Here is a 16,729-nt window from a genome sequence, read left to right as displayed (position 1 = left end):
TGTAATATACTTTTCTATTGTTTCCATTTATATTATTTTAAGATATTAAATGTGTTCTCTGTATACTCCATTGAAAAGTTTTTCATAAAAAACTAGCAAAGGAATTTCATCAAAAACTAGAAGGAAGCTGTATATATACATGAATCTAGTATTACATGTAAAGAATTACTTGTTCCCTATTTGATTAGGGAAAAAAAACTTCATCATGTTGAATGCTATTTTTTTTATGTATATACATCATTGAGATTGATTTTGGGAGAGGAGACGAGGAATCACCTACAAGTTTCAGAATCTATCGACACTCAACTCACAATTAAAGGGAATTTATGAGTCAAGGTTTCAAAAGTTTGATTTTTTTTCTTATATCTTACAATTTTCATTTTCACGATTCACAGTTGTTCTCATTTCTTTCAGTTGTTAATAAAGTTATGCTTGATTTTTTGCTTAGTTGATTTTTGGCATGCATATTTTTTTTTCTCCTTAGTTGAACCTGCAAAGTTCATTAGTTCGTTTATGCTAAAGCTCTTTTTTATCTGTTTTATAGTGGTCAATTTGGAGTCGGTGCAGCTAAAATGTCCATATAAAATCTTATTAGTTAATTTCATCATATTTTCAACATGTTAGGATTGAAGCAAAAGAAAAAATATATATATTTTAGAGAAAGGCCCCATGTATTATAATTCGCTTTAGGCCCTCAAAACGGTTGGGCCGCCACTGATAAGTTAAATAACACTAATAAACGAGCTGCGTCTAACTCGAGTTTTAGAAAACTATTCAAGAGCCATGCTCGAGTTTATGTAATCGTAAATAATAACTTGGGTTTTGTGAGCCAGAGCTCACCTATTTTATGGATTGTATATGATGTCGTATAAGGCTATAAGCCGTATGATAAGGCAAAAAGTTTATACGACTTGTATAACTTTTATCATTAGTCATTTATTATGTGCCGGTCAAAAAATCATTGTGTTTTCTTTTGGAGCGGGCCTTCATATTTATGGTTCAGCCCGCCTTGGTAATCTATTTTAATCGGGTCGGCCCGATAACATTCAATTTCAATTCAGTAAAATGGCCCAGTTCTTTCTGGTCGGCCATTGTTCTTCAACCCCTGCTAAAACCCTTGATCAATTTGATGCTTTTACTATGCACCCTTTAATATTAATCAGGTCTGAGGGGCCTCGTTTGGGTCTTGAATTAAACGTTAAGAAAACAGAGTTATTTTGGCCAACATGCAATGGGGTGAAGGCACAGGAGGGGTTGTTCCCTTGCGGGATTGGAAGGCCGGTGCTTGGCGTGAAACTCCTTGGTGGTGCTGTAAGCCAGGATGCGGGGTTTATCAGCAGTTTGGCTATGAAAAGGGCATCTAGCGCTGTGGAACTGATGAGCTGTCTCCCAAGACTTCGGGATCCTCAATGCGAGCTTCTTTTGCTTCGCTCATGTATGGGAGTCGCCAAGCTTTTGTTCGGTTTGAGAACATGCCAACCTATGTATGTGGGGGAAGCTGTTTCTATATTTGACAATGGTCTTCGAAGGGCGATTGAGGACATCGTGGTTTGTGGAGGTCCGTTCTTTGGGGATCTCCAATGGAGGTTGGCGTCACTTCCGATCCGTTATGGGGGGTTGGGTCTCTGTTCGGCCGAGGATGTATCAACATATGCTTTTGTGGCTTCGAGAGCACAGTCGTGGTGTTTGCAAGACCATATTCTTTGGGGTTGTGATATTCATAGGTTGGACTCTGATTATGGGTGTGCGATGGATCGTTTACGTACTTCACTTCCAGATTTTGATCTTAGCGGGTTCTCTAATAAGGACACCGCCCCCCCTAAAGCCCAACATGTTGTGGCGAGTGTCTTATTTAGTGGAATCGTCAAGAGTTTAGAAGTGAAGTTTGATCTATCCCCTCGCCAAAAGGCGGTGTTTGAATGCCTTCGGGCTCCTCGGGCTCAGGATTTTCTAACGGCTATCCCCATTGAAGGATTAGGCCAACGTATGTCGGGTTTGGAGTATCGGGCTATCCTTAAGTACCGGTTAATGATCCCTATGTTCCCGACGGATGAACCTTGCCCAATTTGTCGCAAGGTCTGTTTGGATTCTTTTGGTGACCATGCGGTGCATTGCAAAGAATTGCCTGGCTTTAAATACAGACATGATCTGGTTAGGGATGTTCTGTGTGATGTTCTTAAACGGGCAGGGATTTCTGCTAAAAAGGAGGCCCCTGTTAACTTTCTCACGGATCCTATTGAAGGGAGGTCTACTTTACGACCAGCTGATATTCTTGTGTTCGGGTGGGCAGGGGGGAAACACGCTTGTGTGGATCTTACAGGAGTGTCTCCTCTTGTTGGGCTCAGGGACCGTGGGTTTGTTGTGGGTCAGGCTGCGTTGAAGGCTGAATCGGGCAAAGTTGTTAAACACGAGAAAGCTTGTTTAGATAATCAACATGTCTTTCTACCATTTGCCTTTGATACATTTGGTTTTCTGGCTCCAGAGGCTGTGAAATTTTTGAGTAGGGTTCAGCGCGTCGTACACGGAACCTCTTCAGCTTCTAGGTCTCAAAGCTTCGTTTTTAGCAGGATTGGCTTTGCTGTTCAAAAGGGGGTTGCGGCGCAGCTTGTTGCCCGTTTGCCTGCCACTTTATTGTAATCGTTTTATAGTAAATTATATAAAACTTCGGTTATTTATATTAATCCAAACCTGATTTGGGTTTTCTTGATTCTATGTTACTGAAGCTCTTCTCCACCAAAAGAACTCATCTTTTTACACGAACTCTTCACTTTGGTAAGCATTTCAAACACCCAAATCTTGAAGACATTACTTTTAATTCAATTTCTGTTCATTTAACCCAAACAAAATGGAACTCCTTGGACAAAATATTATCATCTTCAAATGTCACACACTCGTTAGTAAATCGAGTGCTTTTCGAGTTTCGCAACTCACCCGAGTTAGTTCTCAGGTTCTACAAGAGGGTTGTAGAGCAAAAGGGCTTTTCTTTTTCATTAGATTGTGTGTGTGTAATGATACATGTGATGATTAGCTGCAAAAGATATGATGATGCATTAGATTTGATGAGTAAGTTAATGCAAACAATGGGTTATTCTCATTTAGAGGTGTTGGAAGGATTATGGAATAGTTATGATGATGAAGTTTCGTGTCCGGACGTGTTTGATGCGTTGGTTAGGGCGTGTGCGCTTTTAGGTGGTGACGCTAATTGTGCTTATGAAGTGATTGTAAAGTTAAGGTTGGAGAAAGATTTTGACGTTTCGGTTCATGCTTGGAACAACTTTTTGAATAGTCTTTTGAAGTCGAATGAGGTAAATCGGTTTTGGAGAAAGTATGGAGAGATGATTGCGTACGGCTATGTAGAGAATGTTTATACAATGAATTTGGTTATTCACGCATTGTGTAAAGAAATGCTTTTGGATGAAGCGATTAGCGTGTTCTACCGGATGTTAAAAGGTGGAATATATCCAAATGTAGTTGCTTTTAATATGATTATTAACAGTGCCTGTAAAGTCGGAGATGTTGGTTTAGGGTTAAAGTTGTTTAGAAAGATGGGAATGTTGTAAAATGGGGTGGTTATGCCTAATTCAGTTACTTTTAACTGTCTCATTAACGGATATTGTAAGTTAGGAGATTTGAATATTGCAGAAAGCCTTAGAGATGAAATGAAGACGTTGGGTATTGAACCAAATTTAAGGACGTATGGGACTTTGGTTGACGGGTATTTGAGAAAAGGTTTTACAGATGAAGCTTTTAGGTTGTGTTCTCATATGGTGGATAACGGTTTTATTCCTAATAATGTTATATATAATTCGATAATTCACTGGCTTTACTTTGAAGGTGATGTTACCACAGCTTCTATTCTTTTGTCACATATGATAAAAACCAACGTTTGTTTCGATAAATTTACTAATTCTATATTGGTTAAGGGGCTATCAAGAAACGGGTTCTTGAATGAAGCTCTTGGCTACCATAAATGGCTCGTGGGGAATAATCTGGTGGATAAAGATTGTTTCTTGGAGAATATTCTTGTTTATTATCTCTTTAGAAGTGGTAACGCTTCTGTATCGAAGGTCAAACAGGTTCTTGATGATATGGTTGACCGTGGGCTTAATCTAGATATAGTTACATATGGTACTATGATTGATGCGTTTAGCAAACTAGGGAGTATTTCAAGTGCGGTTCGTGTTTATGATGATATGATAAAGTCAGGAAAGAAACCGAATTTGGTGATATATAACTCCATTGTTGATGGTTTGTCTAAGAATGTTTCTATCGATGTAGCCAAGATTATGGTAGATGAGCTGAGGAAATTAAGTTTACTTGATGTTGTGACTTTAAACAGCTTATTGAACGGTTATTGTGCGAATTGGAAGGTTAACGAAGCGTTAAATTTGTTTTCTCAAATGCAAGAAGACTGGAAATTGGTAAATAGAGTCACGTACAATATACTCATCAACTTTCTTTGCAAATTTGGATCGATTCAAGAAGCAAAGGATCTTATGGAGATGATGGTGACTCAAGGATTGACTCCTGATTCTATTACATATACGATTCTTCTTACGAATGCTTGTAAGAAGATGAGCCCGGAGGAATTGATTGAATTGCATGACAATCTGGTGGTCAAAGGAGTGATTCCGGATAGTCAATCGCACAACGAGTTTGTTGGCCCGCTGATTGGGAATGTAAGTTTTGACCTTTGATCCATGTTTGTGATTAGATTGAATGTACATACAACTGAAATGCACATAGGTTATTATTTGTATCATTTATTCTGGAACTTTATATAGGGCAACTGATTCAGATTGCTATACAAACTTGTACTCTGTGCATTATGAGTTACACCTAGCACTAGTGGGTGAAGATGATATGCTAAATCACTTATTTAAGCTATGATTTCCCATTTTGAAAGCATTCTCAATGAAAACAGTTTTACATTGTTTGGAGTTTGCAGAAGACAAGTTCTAAATGGTTATAGTGCTAAAGAAAGCTGTACCCTGTTGTATAAGTTGTACCCTTACACCAGATTCAGACAAAAGGCAAACTATTTTACCTTCTTGATCTTGTGTTTTTTTTTTTACTATGTTAAAAGGGCAATCCTGTATCTATATTCTCATCCTTATAACAACATTAAGATAAGTGGCAGAAAATATATAGGAAAAACAAAATATATAATTATATATTATTAAGAAAATAAAGGGGCATTTCATCCTTTTTTCAGAATATGATTAAGAAAGTTTATATTCTCTGTAGACTTATACCATATGACACATGTTGTGCCTTGCAATTAGTTTGGGATTGAAGTCATTGAACTTTCTTTAGCATATTGTGCCAAATTCATACATAATCGAATAGAGGTGCATAAACCGGGTATTTTCAGAAATCATAGCCAGGTAGGAACTGGTTCCGGTATGGTCAACAAAAGTCAAAACTGGGTCCGGTAGGAACCGGTTCCTGGTATAGTTGGGTATTTGACCGGGTTTTCTATTAGAGTCAGGTCGGGTCGGATTTTTACCAGGTATTCCCAGTTTCGATTCTGACGGGTCCAGGTCGGTTCTGGGGAGACCCAGAATCTAGTCCGTTTTCATTGACCAAACTGCTTTATATACTTGTACATCAAGCAACATAAATTATACACTGCATCAAATTTCTTCTAAACTAAAATCTACTTTTTATGACAAAAGCATAAATAAATAAAAAAATTAGATTTTGTGGGAGCTCTCTTTAAAAAAAGGAACACCATGCATTTCAAGGTGTACACTCATACAATAAAAATTGTGACAAAAGAATAATTAAAAAAAAATCTAGTGGGGTCTCCTGATAACCAACCCCTCATGATCCATACACCAACATGATCATCTCCATCCACTCAAAAGTCTCATCCACCACCATACACACACAAGAAAAAGATAAGATTTTTATCAATCAAGAAACCAATACTACTCCTCTTCTTCTTCTTCTTCTTCTTCACCCACACATTACTTCCATTCTTGAATCAGTAACCATCATGTCTTGCTCCAATCTAACAATGTGGGTGTCTTCAAAACCCAAACTTGATTCATCCTCACCACTTTCTTTCACATCTTTCATCACCCCATCTCCACTTCCCACTTCAAACTCCAACCATGCACCTTCAAGATCCTCATCCTCTTCTTCTTCAATCCACTGCAGCCTCCGGGAGCTCAGAACCCGTATTGATTCAGTCAAGAACACTCAGAAGATCACAGAAGCCATGAAGCTTGTTGCTGCTGCAAAAGTCAGAAGAGCCCAAGAAGCTGTGGTCAATGCAAGACCCTTTTCTGAAACTCTAGTTGAGGTTCTTTACAGCATCAATGAGCAGCTTCAAACTGAAGATGTTGATGTGCCTTTGACCAATGTCAGGCCTGTGAAGAAGGTGGCACTGGTGGTGGTCACAGGTGACCGTGGTCTTTGTGGTGGTTTTAATAATTTTATATTGAAAAAAGCTGAAGCTAGAATTAAGGAGCTTAAGACTCTTGGCCTTGATTATGTTGTGATTAGTGTGGGTAAAAAGGGTAATTCTTACTTCCTTAGGAGACCGTATATTCCGGTTGATAAGTTTCTTGATGGAAGCAACCTTCCGACTGCGAAAGAGGCGCAGGCGATTGCAGACGATGTGTTTTCTCTGTTTGTAAGCGAAGAAGTTGATAAAGTTGAACTTTTGTACACAAAGTTTGTGTCTTTAGTGAAATCTGATCCTGTGATTCATACTTTACTTCCATTGTCACCTAAAGGGGAGATTTGTGATGTGAATGGTGTGTGTGTTGATGCTGCTGAAGACGAGTTCTTTAGGTTGACCACTAAAGAGGGGAAATTGACCGTCGAACGCGATGTGATCAGGACTGAAACCGTGGATTTTTCACCAATCTTGCAGTTTGAACAGGACCCTGTGCAGATTCTTGATGCTTTGTTGCCATTGTATTTGAACAGTCAGATATTGAGGGCGTTACAGGAGTCATTAGCGAGTGAGCTTGCTGCAAGAATGACTGCAATGGGGAATGCAACGGATAACGCGACTGAGTTGAAGAAGAGCTTGTCTCGGGTTTACAATCGACAGCGCCAGGCCAAGATTACTGGAGAGATTTTGGAGATTGTTGCTGGTGCTGATGCATTGGCTTGATTGATCAATATGTTTCGGTAATCGGTTAGTTCTTGCAACTGGTTAATCAATCATATGTGTTGAATTTGATCATAATATGTATTTATAACAGGAGAAACTGTTAAGGTTAATGTTCACTGCAAACAAATCAAATTGGTGCATTTGTATTACTACATAATAATATACACATATATGTGAATATGAGTTTTTTGTTTCATATCTTGTGTCTTAGCTATGATGGATTTCTTGACTAGTGGTTTGAGAGTTTTGGAATTAAATGGTTTTTTTCGATCAAACCGAACCAGATGTACTAAGATATACTAAGGGTCCTGCTAAGCATACGGCATTGTGTTTGTTTTTACGATAACTAAATGTACCACTTTCGGTATCACATGAGTCATTCCATCTTTCCTGATCACTCATTCGCACTGTATACGCCTTCATATATATTGTATACGTATGGTATACATTTGTTATGCGTCCATATAATAAGTGGTATAACAAATATATACGGTCCTAGATTTAGCAAATGCCATACCATCTACAAATATGTATGTTAAAGATGTATACATGCATTACATATATATAGTTGTGTGTTTATTAGCTGTGTTTTTATGACCTTTTAGCATTGCAATGATAAGTTCAAACATATATCCAAAAAGCATATCAATAATAAATGATATCCAATTCATATAATTAACAAGAAACGCATGTCCAATTTAGTTTTTCCCTTCCAAGTTCAATTACAAATTAGAAAAATTTCTTAATTATTCATTGACTTGCAATCTATTCAACTAAAACTATGGAAGAATTAATCTAACTACACCAAACGCCTTTTCTCCATACTTAGCAAAATATGGGTCCTCATCTTTCTTTTTCCTCTGTACACATAGTACATACTACACTACGTACTTAAGCATTATGTTAGTTGAGACTGCTCAGTGTAGTGGCGATGGTGGCGGATACCATGATGGTGGTGGTGTTGCAATCTACCACATAAGGACAATTCTACCACGTATTTACCACATAAGCATGCTTTTGACACAAAAGCATGCCACCTCATCAACATACTAACGGAGATACGATTCCATTAGTCAGGGATCGTTGGGAGAATATGTGTTAAAAGGTAGGATTGTCACTAAGCATTCCGTTAGTTGGACTGTTACATGCCAATACGCAATAGTTAAGATTATTTAAATCCAATTTTCCTTTTAAAAATTATGTCAAGATTCCCAAAGTTCACCCAAACGTAACATGTTTGACTTTCTTCACTAACTTGAGTTGAAAGATATGCGAAATGTTTGTAAAACTACTACACCTCTTGTTACGGGCTGAAACCGTTACAAGGTATGGAACATGTTCCGCACCACTTATCATTTGGATTGAGTTCTCGTTAATAACGATCTCTACTATCAGTCTCATTCTTACCCTTCCACTCCATTTTCTTTGGTTTTTCAAGTAGATCGGTATAATGATTATTTAATATTAATTTTATAAAATATTAACCACTTATTATTAAAATAACCATTTATAAGTCAAAACTTTTTAAATGAAATAATCACATTTGCCATAAGAAAATCACCTTAATAAACACGTTTTTTTTAATTTAAATGAACTTTTTATTTGTAATTTTAGGATGATATAAGATTTGTGCTATATATGTGTGTTTGAGTATGTATACCAAATACCTTGCTACCCAATAAATAGATGATTTTTTTTTCTCATTTTCCCAAAAGCCCATCTTTTAGTTTCTTGACAGAAGTGCTTAATTCTTTTCTCTGTTGTTTTCTTAACATTTTAGCAAAAGCTCTCATCTTTAAAGATATATATTGGAAAAGATATATATTGGGTAGCAAGGTATTCGTTAAACTCAAACACATGCATATAGCACAAATCTTTGGTCATTATTTTGATAAACACAAATTTATTTGTATGTGTTAATGAAGTGCTTTAGTTTTATTAAAGGTTGAAGCAATGGCAGATAAAGAATTTCAAGAAGAAGATGTGTGGGATGTTGTGAAGGAAAGAGCATTAGAACCAAACTCAAAACTCAACAAACCCTACAAGATCAACAAAAAATCATCATCATCATCATCATGTGTATTGACATCCCATGATGGAGCAAGAATGATACCAAGATGTTGTAATGAGGCTAAGGTATCAATATCATCACATAAGCAACAACAATCCTCAGCTCCAATGAGTATCCCTGACTGGTCAAAGATTTACAAGAAAGGTCCAAGTGATCATAGATACTATGATGATGATAATGATAATGATGATAGTGAGATTGTGCCACCACATGAATACATTGCAAGAAGGCTAGCCATTACTTCTTCAATGTGTGAGGGTGGAGGTTGGACACTTAAAGGAAGAGACCTTAGCAAATTGAGGAATGCCATTTTGAGAAAAACTGGTTTCTTGGAGTAACTTAGCTAGTTTCCATGCACATCCATCAAACCATCATCATCATTATTAATATCATACATTTTCATCATCAACCTTGTGTCCTTGTTTCGATTAGTAATATGTAAGTGGGTGAAGAAACACAAGTCCGAACTAGATAGTCCGAACCTACGTTTACCCCAGATGTGAGTCTACTGAGTATCGATGAAGACAGATCCAAGCTATCTACCTGCAAAACAGAACACCGTGAGTCTTGTCATGGGAAGGACACGATGAGGGGTCTTCCCGTAACCACCCTCCAACGTGAGAATAAGTAACTGTATTGATCGGAATAATCGATACGAATACAAGTAATTGCGTAAGGCGTGTGGGGGTGAATGAATACCTGAAGTTGGTGAAGTTGGTATTAATAGCCGAAAGTGGGGGAAGTTGATTGGTGGAGTTGTCACTATCATAATATTCCTCCTTCGCCTGAATAGGCACGTGTTGAGCCTTTATTGGATGTGACAGCCTGGACCCGTTTATGGGACCGCCATTATCTGTGCACGTTGTGGGACAGCCATTAGGTGTCCAGATGTCATCTTTCCATTGGTCGATGTCGCTATCAATGAGTATTGAGGGAATATTCTAGAAATAATTTGTTATAACTGCTCTTCCATATCACATGGGGATAATATGTGTGATGAGTCCCTCGTGTTGCTTGCGAGCTCTTTCCACGGATGCTCATTGGTAATCCGCGGGTTACGATAGAGGTTTGCAAAGCATGTCTTATGGACCGCGGGTGACTTTGCCGGTCTTGTTATGACTGCAAGTGTTCCGGTCCAAATGTTCGTCTCGCGGATGTTATAAACGATCCGTTGGTCGAATTAGGGATTTGCGGGTAGCTTTACCGCCCCACCTCCCCAGTGGGAGTATGCAATAGTTTTGTGACGGGAGTTTGAGGATTTGCCATGGCCTTGCATCATATATATATATGGTCTTGTATTTTAAATAATTTAATTTGATCACTACAATTTGTGGTGATTTTTTTATCTTCTCTAAAATTGCTTAACTACTAAAGTTATATTATACGCTTATATATGTGTTTAATTGAAAATTAAATTTCGGTTGGTCATGTGGTATACCGTGTTATTGGTTTGATATACTTTTTATGAAATTACAAGCAAGTAATATATATTGATGGCCTCTCACCTTGGAGGAACGTTTGTTAAATTTATGAAATAACTAATTAAATGGCCTTAACAACATTATTATTTTTTAAAACTATATTTCATTGGGTTCACCTGTTTTTAAATTAAATGAAAAATTATATATACATAGGAGAGAGAGAGAGAGAGAGAGAGAGAGAGAGAGAATGGGTTAGTTCGTCTCCCGTCATCAAGATTTGTACACATCATGTAATCGGAAGTTATCATAGATAGATCGTAGTAGTAAACAGTTAAATGAGTTAAATATGTATATCATTCATGGTGAAATTAAAACAAAAAAAAGTTTTAAATAAAATATTAGAAAAATAAAAAGATGCATACGCACAAATAATGTTTTTTTTTTTGGAATGCCGGACAAATCCTCCAAATACTAATAGTACATATACTTTGGTCCTTTTACTTGCTAGTGTTAGAAATCAATTAAAGTATAATAAATAACTATTTGTCATGCCCTTTAAATATAAATATAAACTCCTTGGTTCCCCTTTCTCTATCTTGGTTGCCAAATTCAACCTCAGATTCCTTCGGACCACCACGTTTGCAATCGTATTATTAACTTGTCAACACGTTTATAACCCGTACCCGTTTAACTGCTATTTGCTAGCTAGCTCTAAACTTAACACATAAGTATGCTTATAATTAAATAATTAGTTATAGTATAGTACAGGTAATAAGGTAAGTTAGTTTACTTGTAGAGTTGGGAAATCCCAAAACTTGCTTCTTCTCCTGGAATAAGAAACCTCACAAACTTTGATTATATATTTATAGTTATAGCCATACCCTATCATATCATATCATATCATTCTCACCATCTCCATCTTTGATCTTGACAGGTGACGATTTTAACTTGAACTTGTTTTCTTTCTTTTCTTTTCTTTGCCTTCTTCTTTGGGTTTTAAGTTTAAATCAACCACCCAGTTCCACCTATATTAAATATATATTTTTCTATCTTCTTTACTTAACTGTATTACAAAGTTTTGAAATTTTAGTTGGTTATAATGTTCCTCAAATGTTTGAAATTTGCAGAAAGCAATCAGAGTGCAGCAGCAGCAGCCATGGTTAAATGCTCCTTCAAGCTTGAACATCCATCCGGTATCATACTTGTCGCTTTTAATTTTGTATCTTTTGTAAGTGATTATGAAATTTCATTTGGTTTTGTTTAAACAGAAAAGAGGTGTGCAGAATCATCGCGTATCAGGGAGAAGTATCCTGATCGAGTACCTGTAAGACATTCATTGTCTTTTTTACCAACAAAGTTAGTTTATATTAAACAAACTGTGTGTTTTTTTAAGTGTTAAAAGTTTTCAGGTGATTGTTGAGCGAGCTGAAAGAACCGATCTTCCTGACATTGACAAAAACAAGTATGCCTATCTTAACTCATACTTTGTCATATATCAAAATTTTGTCTTGTTTTCAACCTCCGCAAGTGTCATGTCAAACAATACAGGGGATGCTTGGATAACACATATCCAAGCACCACCATAAAGTTATGAGTGTGTTTAGAATTTTACATTCGAATAATTTAGGAAACGAGTGATCGCTCACTATTGGTGGTGTGCATCGTCTTTTAACACAAAACGTGTATACTATTGCATTGCAGATATCTGGTACCAGCTGATTTGACGGCGGGTCAATTCGTTTATGTGGTTCGTAAAAGGATTAAACTTAGCCCCGAGAAGGCTATATTCGTTTTTGTCAAGAACATGCTACCACCAACTGGTGAGACCCATTCACCTCAACCTATACTGCTGCTATACACATGACTTAGAACCATAATAATAATCTTTGTTCTTGTTACTTACAGCTGCTTTGATGTCTGCAATTTACGAGGAAAACAAGGATGACGACGGCTTCCTCTACATGACCTACAGTGGTGAAAACACATTTGGATCTCTAGAAATGCAGTAAAGTGATAAAGAAAGAAATTGTAAATGTTTTAACTCCTTAGTCTGCATATGCAATTATATGTTCATTTTTAAAGTCAAACAATGTCACAGATCTGATGCACATAAAAAGTCATAAAAAGGATTTAATGCCTTCACACAAGCCAGTCTCATTATATGTAATAATCATCCATACAACTAGGTTTGTGTTTCACATATAGATGTTATGTGCCACACAACTTTATTATTCATACCACCTGCTGCGTCCTCTACTAAACGACACCATATAAGACACTTTACTCGTTTTTAGGAAGTTCTTTCAGAAAGTCTTCATGATCAACCAAAACCTACAATCAAAACAACAGATGAAAAAAAGATTACACATTATTCTTCATCAATATGTCAAATTCGCAACATTAAAGCATTAGAAAAATAAAATTTACCGTTTTCCAACCATCTGGATCAAGACAAGACGTGATTTTGGTACCAATCCCAGGAAGCGGGCCAGGCTGCCTGGTTATCTTTCCACCAAGCTCTTGAACAACATGGTTCACCACTTCAGCACTTTTATAAACATCAGTTGTACTGATTGCAACCTATAATCACCATTACTCAACATTCGTAACACAAAACTTATAAAATCGATAACAAAATAAACAAATTAATTAACTCAAGATACAAGATTGTACCTGTGCATATGCATTTCCCTTGGTGTATTCAGTAACACCATAATTATATGTGAGCTCCAAAACAATTGTTTCTTTTTCTTCAGCATAGCCCATCATTGCCAATGTGAACTGAGATGAAAACAAAATAAAATGTTTTAGTAACTTAAAATTATGTAATAAACGTCTATTAAATTATAAATTAAAATGTATACCTTTTGTTCTGGCCTGTCAATTTTCCTGCATAACTTCATTCCCAATGCCTGCACAAAATTGGATCATTGCATTAACATTACATGGATAAGTTGCATTTAATGTATATCAAGAGATCAAACATAAAAACAGTACCTTTTCATAAAACTTGATGGATCGTTCAAGATCACCAACACGAAGCATTACTTGACAAAGTGGTTCAGGAGTGTGAGGCCGTTCAATGAATTCAAAAAGATAGCCATCTGGATCTTTAGCAAAAGCAATCACACTCGTTCCACCTTTAACTGGGCCGGGCTCCCTCGTGATGGTCCCACCTTTTGCCTTAATGTCTTCAGCTAGTTTGTAAACCTAACAAAAAAACAAAACACAATTTAGCACTAAAAAGAATCAACAAATTTGGCATAACATCTAGTAATGAAACACATAGTCACATACATCTGCAGTAGCAATTGCAAAATGCCCAAAACCGGTTCCTATATCGTACTTATCAACACCATAATCTGTTCATTAACATAAACCATCAACACACAAACATAGTAGTAAAATAGTAAAATACAAAAACAGTATCTTAGAAAAATTAAGAAACATACTGTATGTAAGCTCGACTGCAAAGTTAGTCTCTTCGGGGCCGAATCCAAGAAAAGCATTTGAGTACTTCTCGTCTGGTACATCCCTCTTCCTCAGTAGTTTCATCCCGAATGCTTCTGTGTAAAATCTGATGAAACAAAAACAAGTTAATACTTTAATAATATATCGGTTGGATGATCTAGCGGTAGAGATGGATGGCGTACTTAATGCTGCGTTCAAGATCACCAACACGATAGACCGCATGTAGGAATCGGCGGTTATCCTTTTTTGGGAATTCCAACAACTCAGCACTTACGGTGACCGCCATTCTGAAAAACATTCAACTTTAGTTATATCATAAAATAGAGTGAAAGCTAAACTTTGTTTAAATGAAAGTTGGATCGGTTAAATTGAATAGATAGGAAGTGTTGTCTTATGGCAAACATACATAAAACAAGAGGTACTTGTTGTTTTTATTATCCAATAATCAATCAATCAATCAAAACAAACTGCTATATAATATAATAATAATAATAATTTTGGGCGATGCAGAAGAATCATAAAGTATGAGACTTTATTTTGTGCAAGATTGATGGGTTTGGAGTATATAAAGTATAAACCCTAAATCTAGCAAGCATAAAACTATACCAAAGGGGCTTTGGGTTCAAATTTACCGATCAAATATCGATCGATTAAACCTGAGGGGATTCTAGATCATAAACACACACGAACGAACGAATGTAATGATTTACGTTACGTGTTCTAGTCTAGAAACAAAGAGAAACGCTCACAAGTTAATCGGTGGAGTGTCAGTAGAATCTGATGGAAAGGCGTGCTGACACCAACCCAAAACTACTTAAAGTGTATATATATATACTATAAATACAACCCGAACCGTTCTAACCTCGGTTTGATTACTGGTTACTCGTTTAAGGGTTTCGGATGAACCTGAAATACACGTTACGAGTTTTATAGCCTAATAATGTTAGTGTGCGACGCTTTAGTCGTTTAGTATTCCATCAGATTCTACGATTAGCATGCCATATATTTCAAATTTTATGCTTATAGTCTACTTCTAAGTTATAATTGTTTATTTGTTCTACGAATTGATATCAAGTTCATTCGAGTTTACATGCTTGATGATTGAAGACGTTTGTGTTTTACCTTTTTTTATATATAATTGGACTGTTTATACACTATTAACCTAACACGATACATATTGTGTTAACGAATTGTGTTGGTTTGTTATTTGCTTAGTTACGTTTATAAGTGAAGATGATAATGTTGTGCTAGTTTTAGCATTTCATTATCTTTGTTATTTTTTTTTTTTTTTTGTTTTCTAGGTTAGTTACTTGAAACCTGATTAATCAAACCTTGTAAAACTCGAGAGATATTAGAGTCGGATTTCGATTAGACTCTCTGTTGTGGAGCAAAAAAAAATGCGCTATCGGCCTAGTATGGCATCGTTAAACTACAACACCCTATTGAACAAGATGGCGCCCAACACCAAGCGCCATTCCAATGGCGGTGTTATACTCTATTAGTGTGTGATGTCCATTTCAAACTCGCCATCATATTCAAACACAGACAAACACAAATTTATTTATTTTATTTCTTTTATATTTTAAAAATTAGTTAAATCAAGTTATCCCGCAACACGTAGCGTTATAGATTTTAAATTGCTCAAACCCAAGATCCCGCAACCCGAAGAATACCCCTAATTGTGAGCCACCCATACTACTGTTGGCACAATTGTTGTTTGGCCAAGTGTAAAGCCCAGCCCAAGAATTATTAGGGTTTATTATATTTGGTAATGTCTTGACTAGCAAGTTTGGTTGGTCTATATAAGCTGAGTTATGGTTAGACATTAGAATAAGAGAAGTTGGTGTAACCAAGTTAGGGTTCATCAAGAGTCAAACCGAGTTAGGGTTTGAGGATTTGTAATCAGTTTTTTGAGTTACATTTTATTATTAATATAAATGAGAGTTAGGGGGTGTTTGGTTGTAACATCCTAAAATTTTAATGTTGAATAAAGAAAGTTATGTTTAGTGATTGCGCGTTATTGATTAATTAATATCGAGTAAGGAGCGGATCATGGACTTAGATTAATTGAAATGGGTTAAATGAGAATGGGCCTTAGGTCCATGGGCTTTAAGGGATATAAATATCCCCTAAACCCTAAAACATCACTCATTCCATCTTATTCTCTAACACTCCAAAACACACCCACACCACTCACACCGCCGGCGGCCGAGGGAGAGGAACGAGCGAGATCCGAGAGAGAGTGAGCGATTAGTTGTGATTAAACAAGTTAAACGAGATCCAAACAAGCACAAAAAGGTATGATTCTTGATCTTTGAAGTTTAAAGATCCAAGCTTTATAGTGTTTATACGACCGAAAACGGTTAGGAAGCGTAGTGGGTGATGTCGAACCATAACAAGGGTGTTAAAATCGCCAAAAATGCTTGATAGAAACCAAACAGCGGCTGAACTGGGCAACTTCGCCTTCAAAGCGATAACTTCGCCTTCAAAGCGATAACTTCGCCTGAGGCCAAGTTCGCCTAATTGATAACTTCGCTTATGGCCAAGTTCGCCTAACTGGTAACTTCGCCTGAGGCCAAGTTCGCCTAATTGATAACTTCGCTTACGGCCAAGTTCGCCTAACTGGTAACTTCG

At 36.7% G+C, this 16,729-nt stretch overlaps 4 protein-coding genes and 1 pseudogene across 5 annotated transcripts; 4 read left to right on the top strand and 1 right to left on the bottom strand.

Moving 5' to 3' along the window:
- Nucleotides 1-2,682: 2,682 nt before the first annotated feature.
- Nucleotides 2,683-4,733, top strand: LOC143611553 (uncharacterized; annotated as a pseudogene).
- A 1,268-nt stretch (nt 4,734-6,001) lies between these two features.
- Nucleotides 6,002-7,328, top strand: LOC143611543 (ATP synthase gamma chain, chloroplastic-like). Its single transcript, XM_077085746.1, has one exon. The coding sequence runs from the start codon at nt 6,002-6,004 to the stop codon at nt 7,130-7,132; it is 1,131 nt and encodes a 376-aa protein (XP_076941861.1). The 3' UTR covers nt 7,133-7,328.
- Nucleotides 7,329-9,085: 1,757 nt separating this feature from the next.
- Nucleotides 9,086-9,541, top strand: LOC143610726 (protein S40-6-like). The gene has a single exon (XM_077085125.1). The coding sequence runs from the start codon at nt 9,086-9,088 to the stop codon at nt 9,539-9,541; it is 456 nt and encodes a 151-aa protein (XP_076941240.1).
- A 1,988-nt stretch (nt 9,542-11,529) lies between these two features.
- Nucleotides 11,530-12,633, top strand: LOC143611531 (autophagy-related protein 8C-like). Of its 2 annotated transcripts, XM_077085736.1 has the most exons (6): nt 11,530-11,558; nt 11,752-11,817; nt 11,893-11,948; nt 12,034-12,086; nt 12,326-12,444; nt 12,530-12,633. In XM_077085736.1, the coding sequence occupies exons 2-6, from the start codon at nt 11,781-11,783 to the stop codon at nt 12,631-12,633; spliced, it is 369 nt and encodes a 122-aa protein (XP_076941851.1). In that variant the 5' UTR covers nt 11,530-11,558; nt 11,752-11,780. The 2 variants fall into 2 exon arrangements, with proteins under 2 accessions (XP_076941851.1, XP_076941845.1); XM_077085730.1 differs by lacking the exon at nt 11,530-11,558 and having other exon boundaries at nt 11,715-11,817.
- Nucleotides 12,634-12,762: 129 nt separating this feature from the next.
- LOC143611520 (lactoylglutathione lyase GLX1-like) lies at nt 12,763-14,860 on the bottom strand. Its single transcript, XM_077085721.1, has 9 exons — nt 14,845-14,860; nt 14,278-14,382; nt 14,077-14,201; nt 13,922-13,986; nt 13,622-13,834; nt 13,489-13,536; nt 13,298-13,405; nt 13,052-13,204; nt 12,763-12,955 (listed from the first exon to the last, which is right to left on the bottom strand). The coding sequence occupies exons 2-9, from the start codon at nt 14,379-14,381 to the stop codon at nt 12,905-12,907; spliced, it is 867 nt and encodes a 288-aa protein (XP_076941836.1). The 5' UTR covers nt 14,382; nt 14,845-14,860; the 3' UTR covers nt 12,763-12,904.
- Nucleotides 14,861-16,729: the final 1,869 nt, after the last annotated feature.

This window comes from Bidens hawaiensis, unplaced genomic scaffold (genome assembly GCF_021521415.1).
Source record: "Bidens hawaiensis isolate Kalapana, Puna unplaced genomic scaffold, B.hawaiensis_p1.1 tig00002236_1, whole genome shotgun sequence".
Classification (NCBI taxonomy): domain Eukaryota; kingdom Viridiplantae; phylum Streptophyta; class Magnoliopsida; order Asterales; family Asteraceae; genus Bidens; species Bidens hawaiensis.
Note: the sequence above shows the minus strand (reverse complement) of the source record. Positions and strands in the feature narration are given on the sequence as shown.

Coding starts and splice junctions, on each gene's coding strand:
- LOC143611543 (XM_077085746.1), top strand. CDS start 6,002: ATGTCTTGCTCCAATCTAACAATGTGGGTGTCTTCAAAACCCAAACTT.
- LOC143610726 (XM_077085125.1), top strand. CDS start 9,086: ATGGCAGATAAAGAATTTCAAGAAGAAGATGTGTGGGATGTTGTGAAG.
- LOC143611531 (XM_077085730.1), top strand. CDS start 11,724: ATGTTCCTCAAATGTTTGAAATTTGCAGAAAGCAATCAGAGTGCAGCA. Junction 12,087..12,325: donor CCTGACATTGACAAAAACAA/GTATGCCTATCT, acceptor ATTGCATTGCAG/ATATCTGGTACCAGCTGATT. Junction 12,445..12,529: donor GAACATGCTACCACCAACTG/GTGAGACCCATT, acceptor TGTTACTTACAG/CTGCTTTGATGTCTGCAATT.
- LOC143611520 (XM_077085721.1), bottom strand. CDS start 14,381: ATGGCGGTCACCGTAAGTGCTGAGTTGTTGGAATTCCCAAAAAAGGAT. Junction 14,202..14,277: donor GATCTTGAACGCAGCATTAA/GTACGCCATCCA, acceptor TTGTTTCATCAG/ATTTTACACAGAAGCATTCG. Junction 13,987..14,076: donor TGCAGTCGAGCTTACATACA/GTATGTTTCTTA, acceptor GTTAATGAACAG/ATTATGGTGTTGATAAGTAC.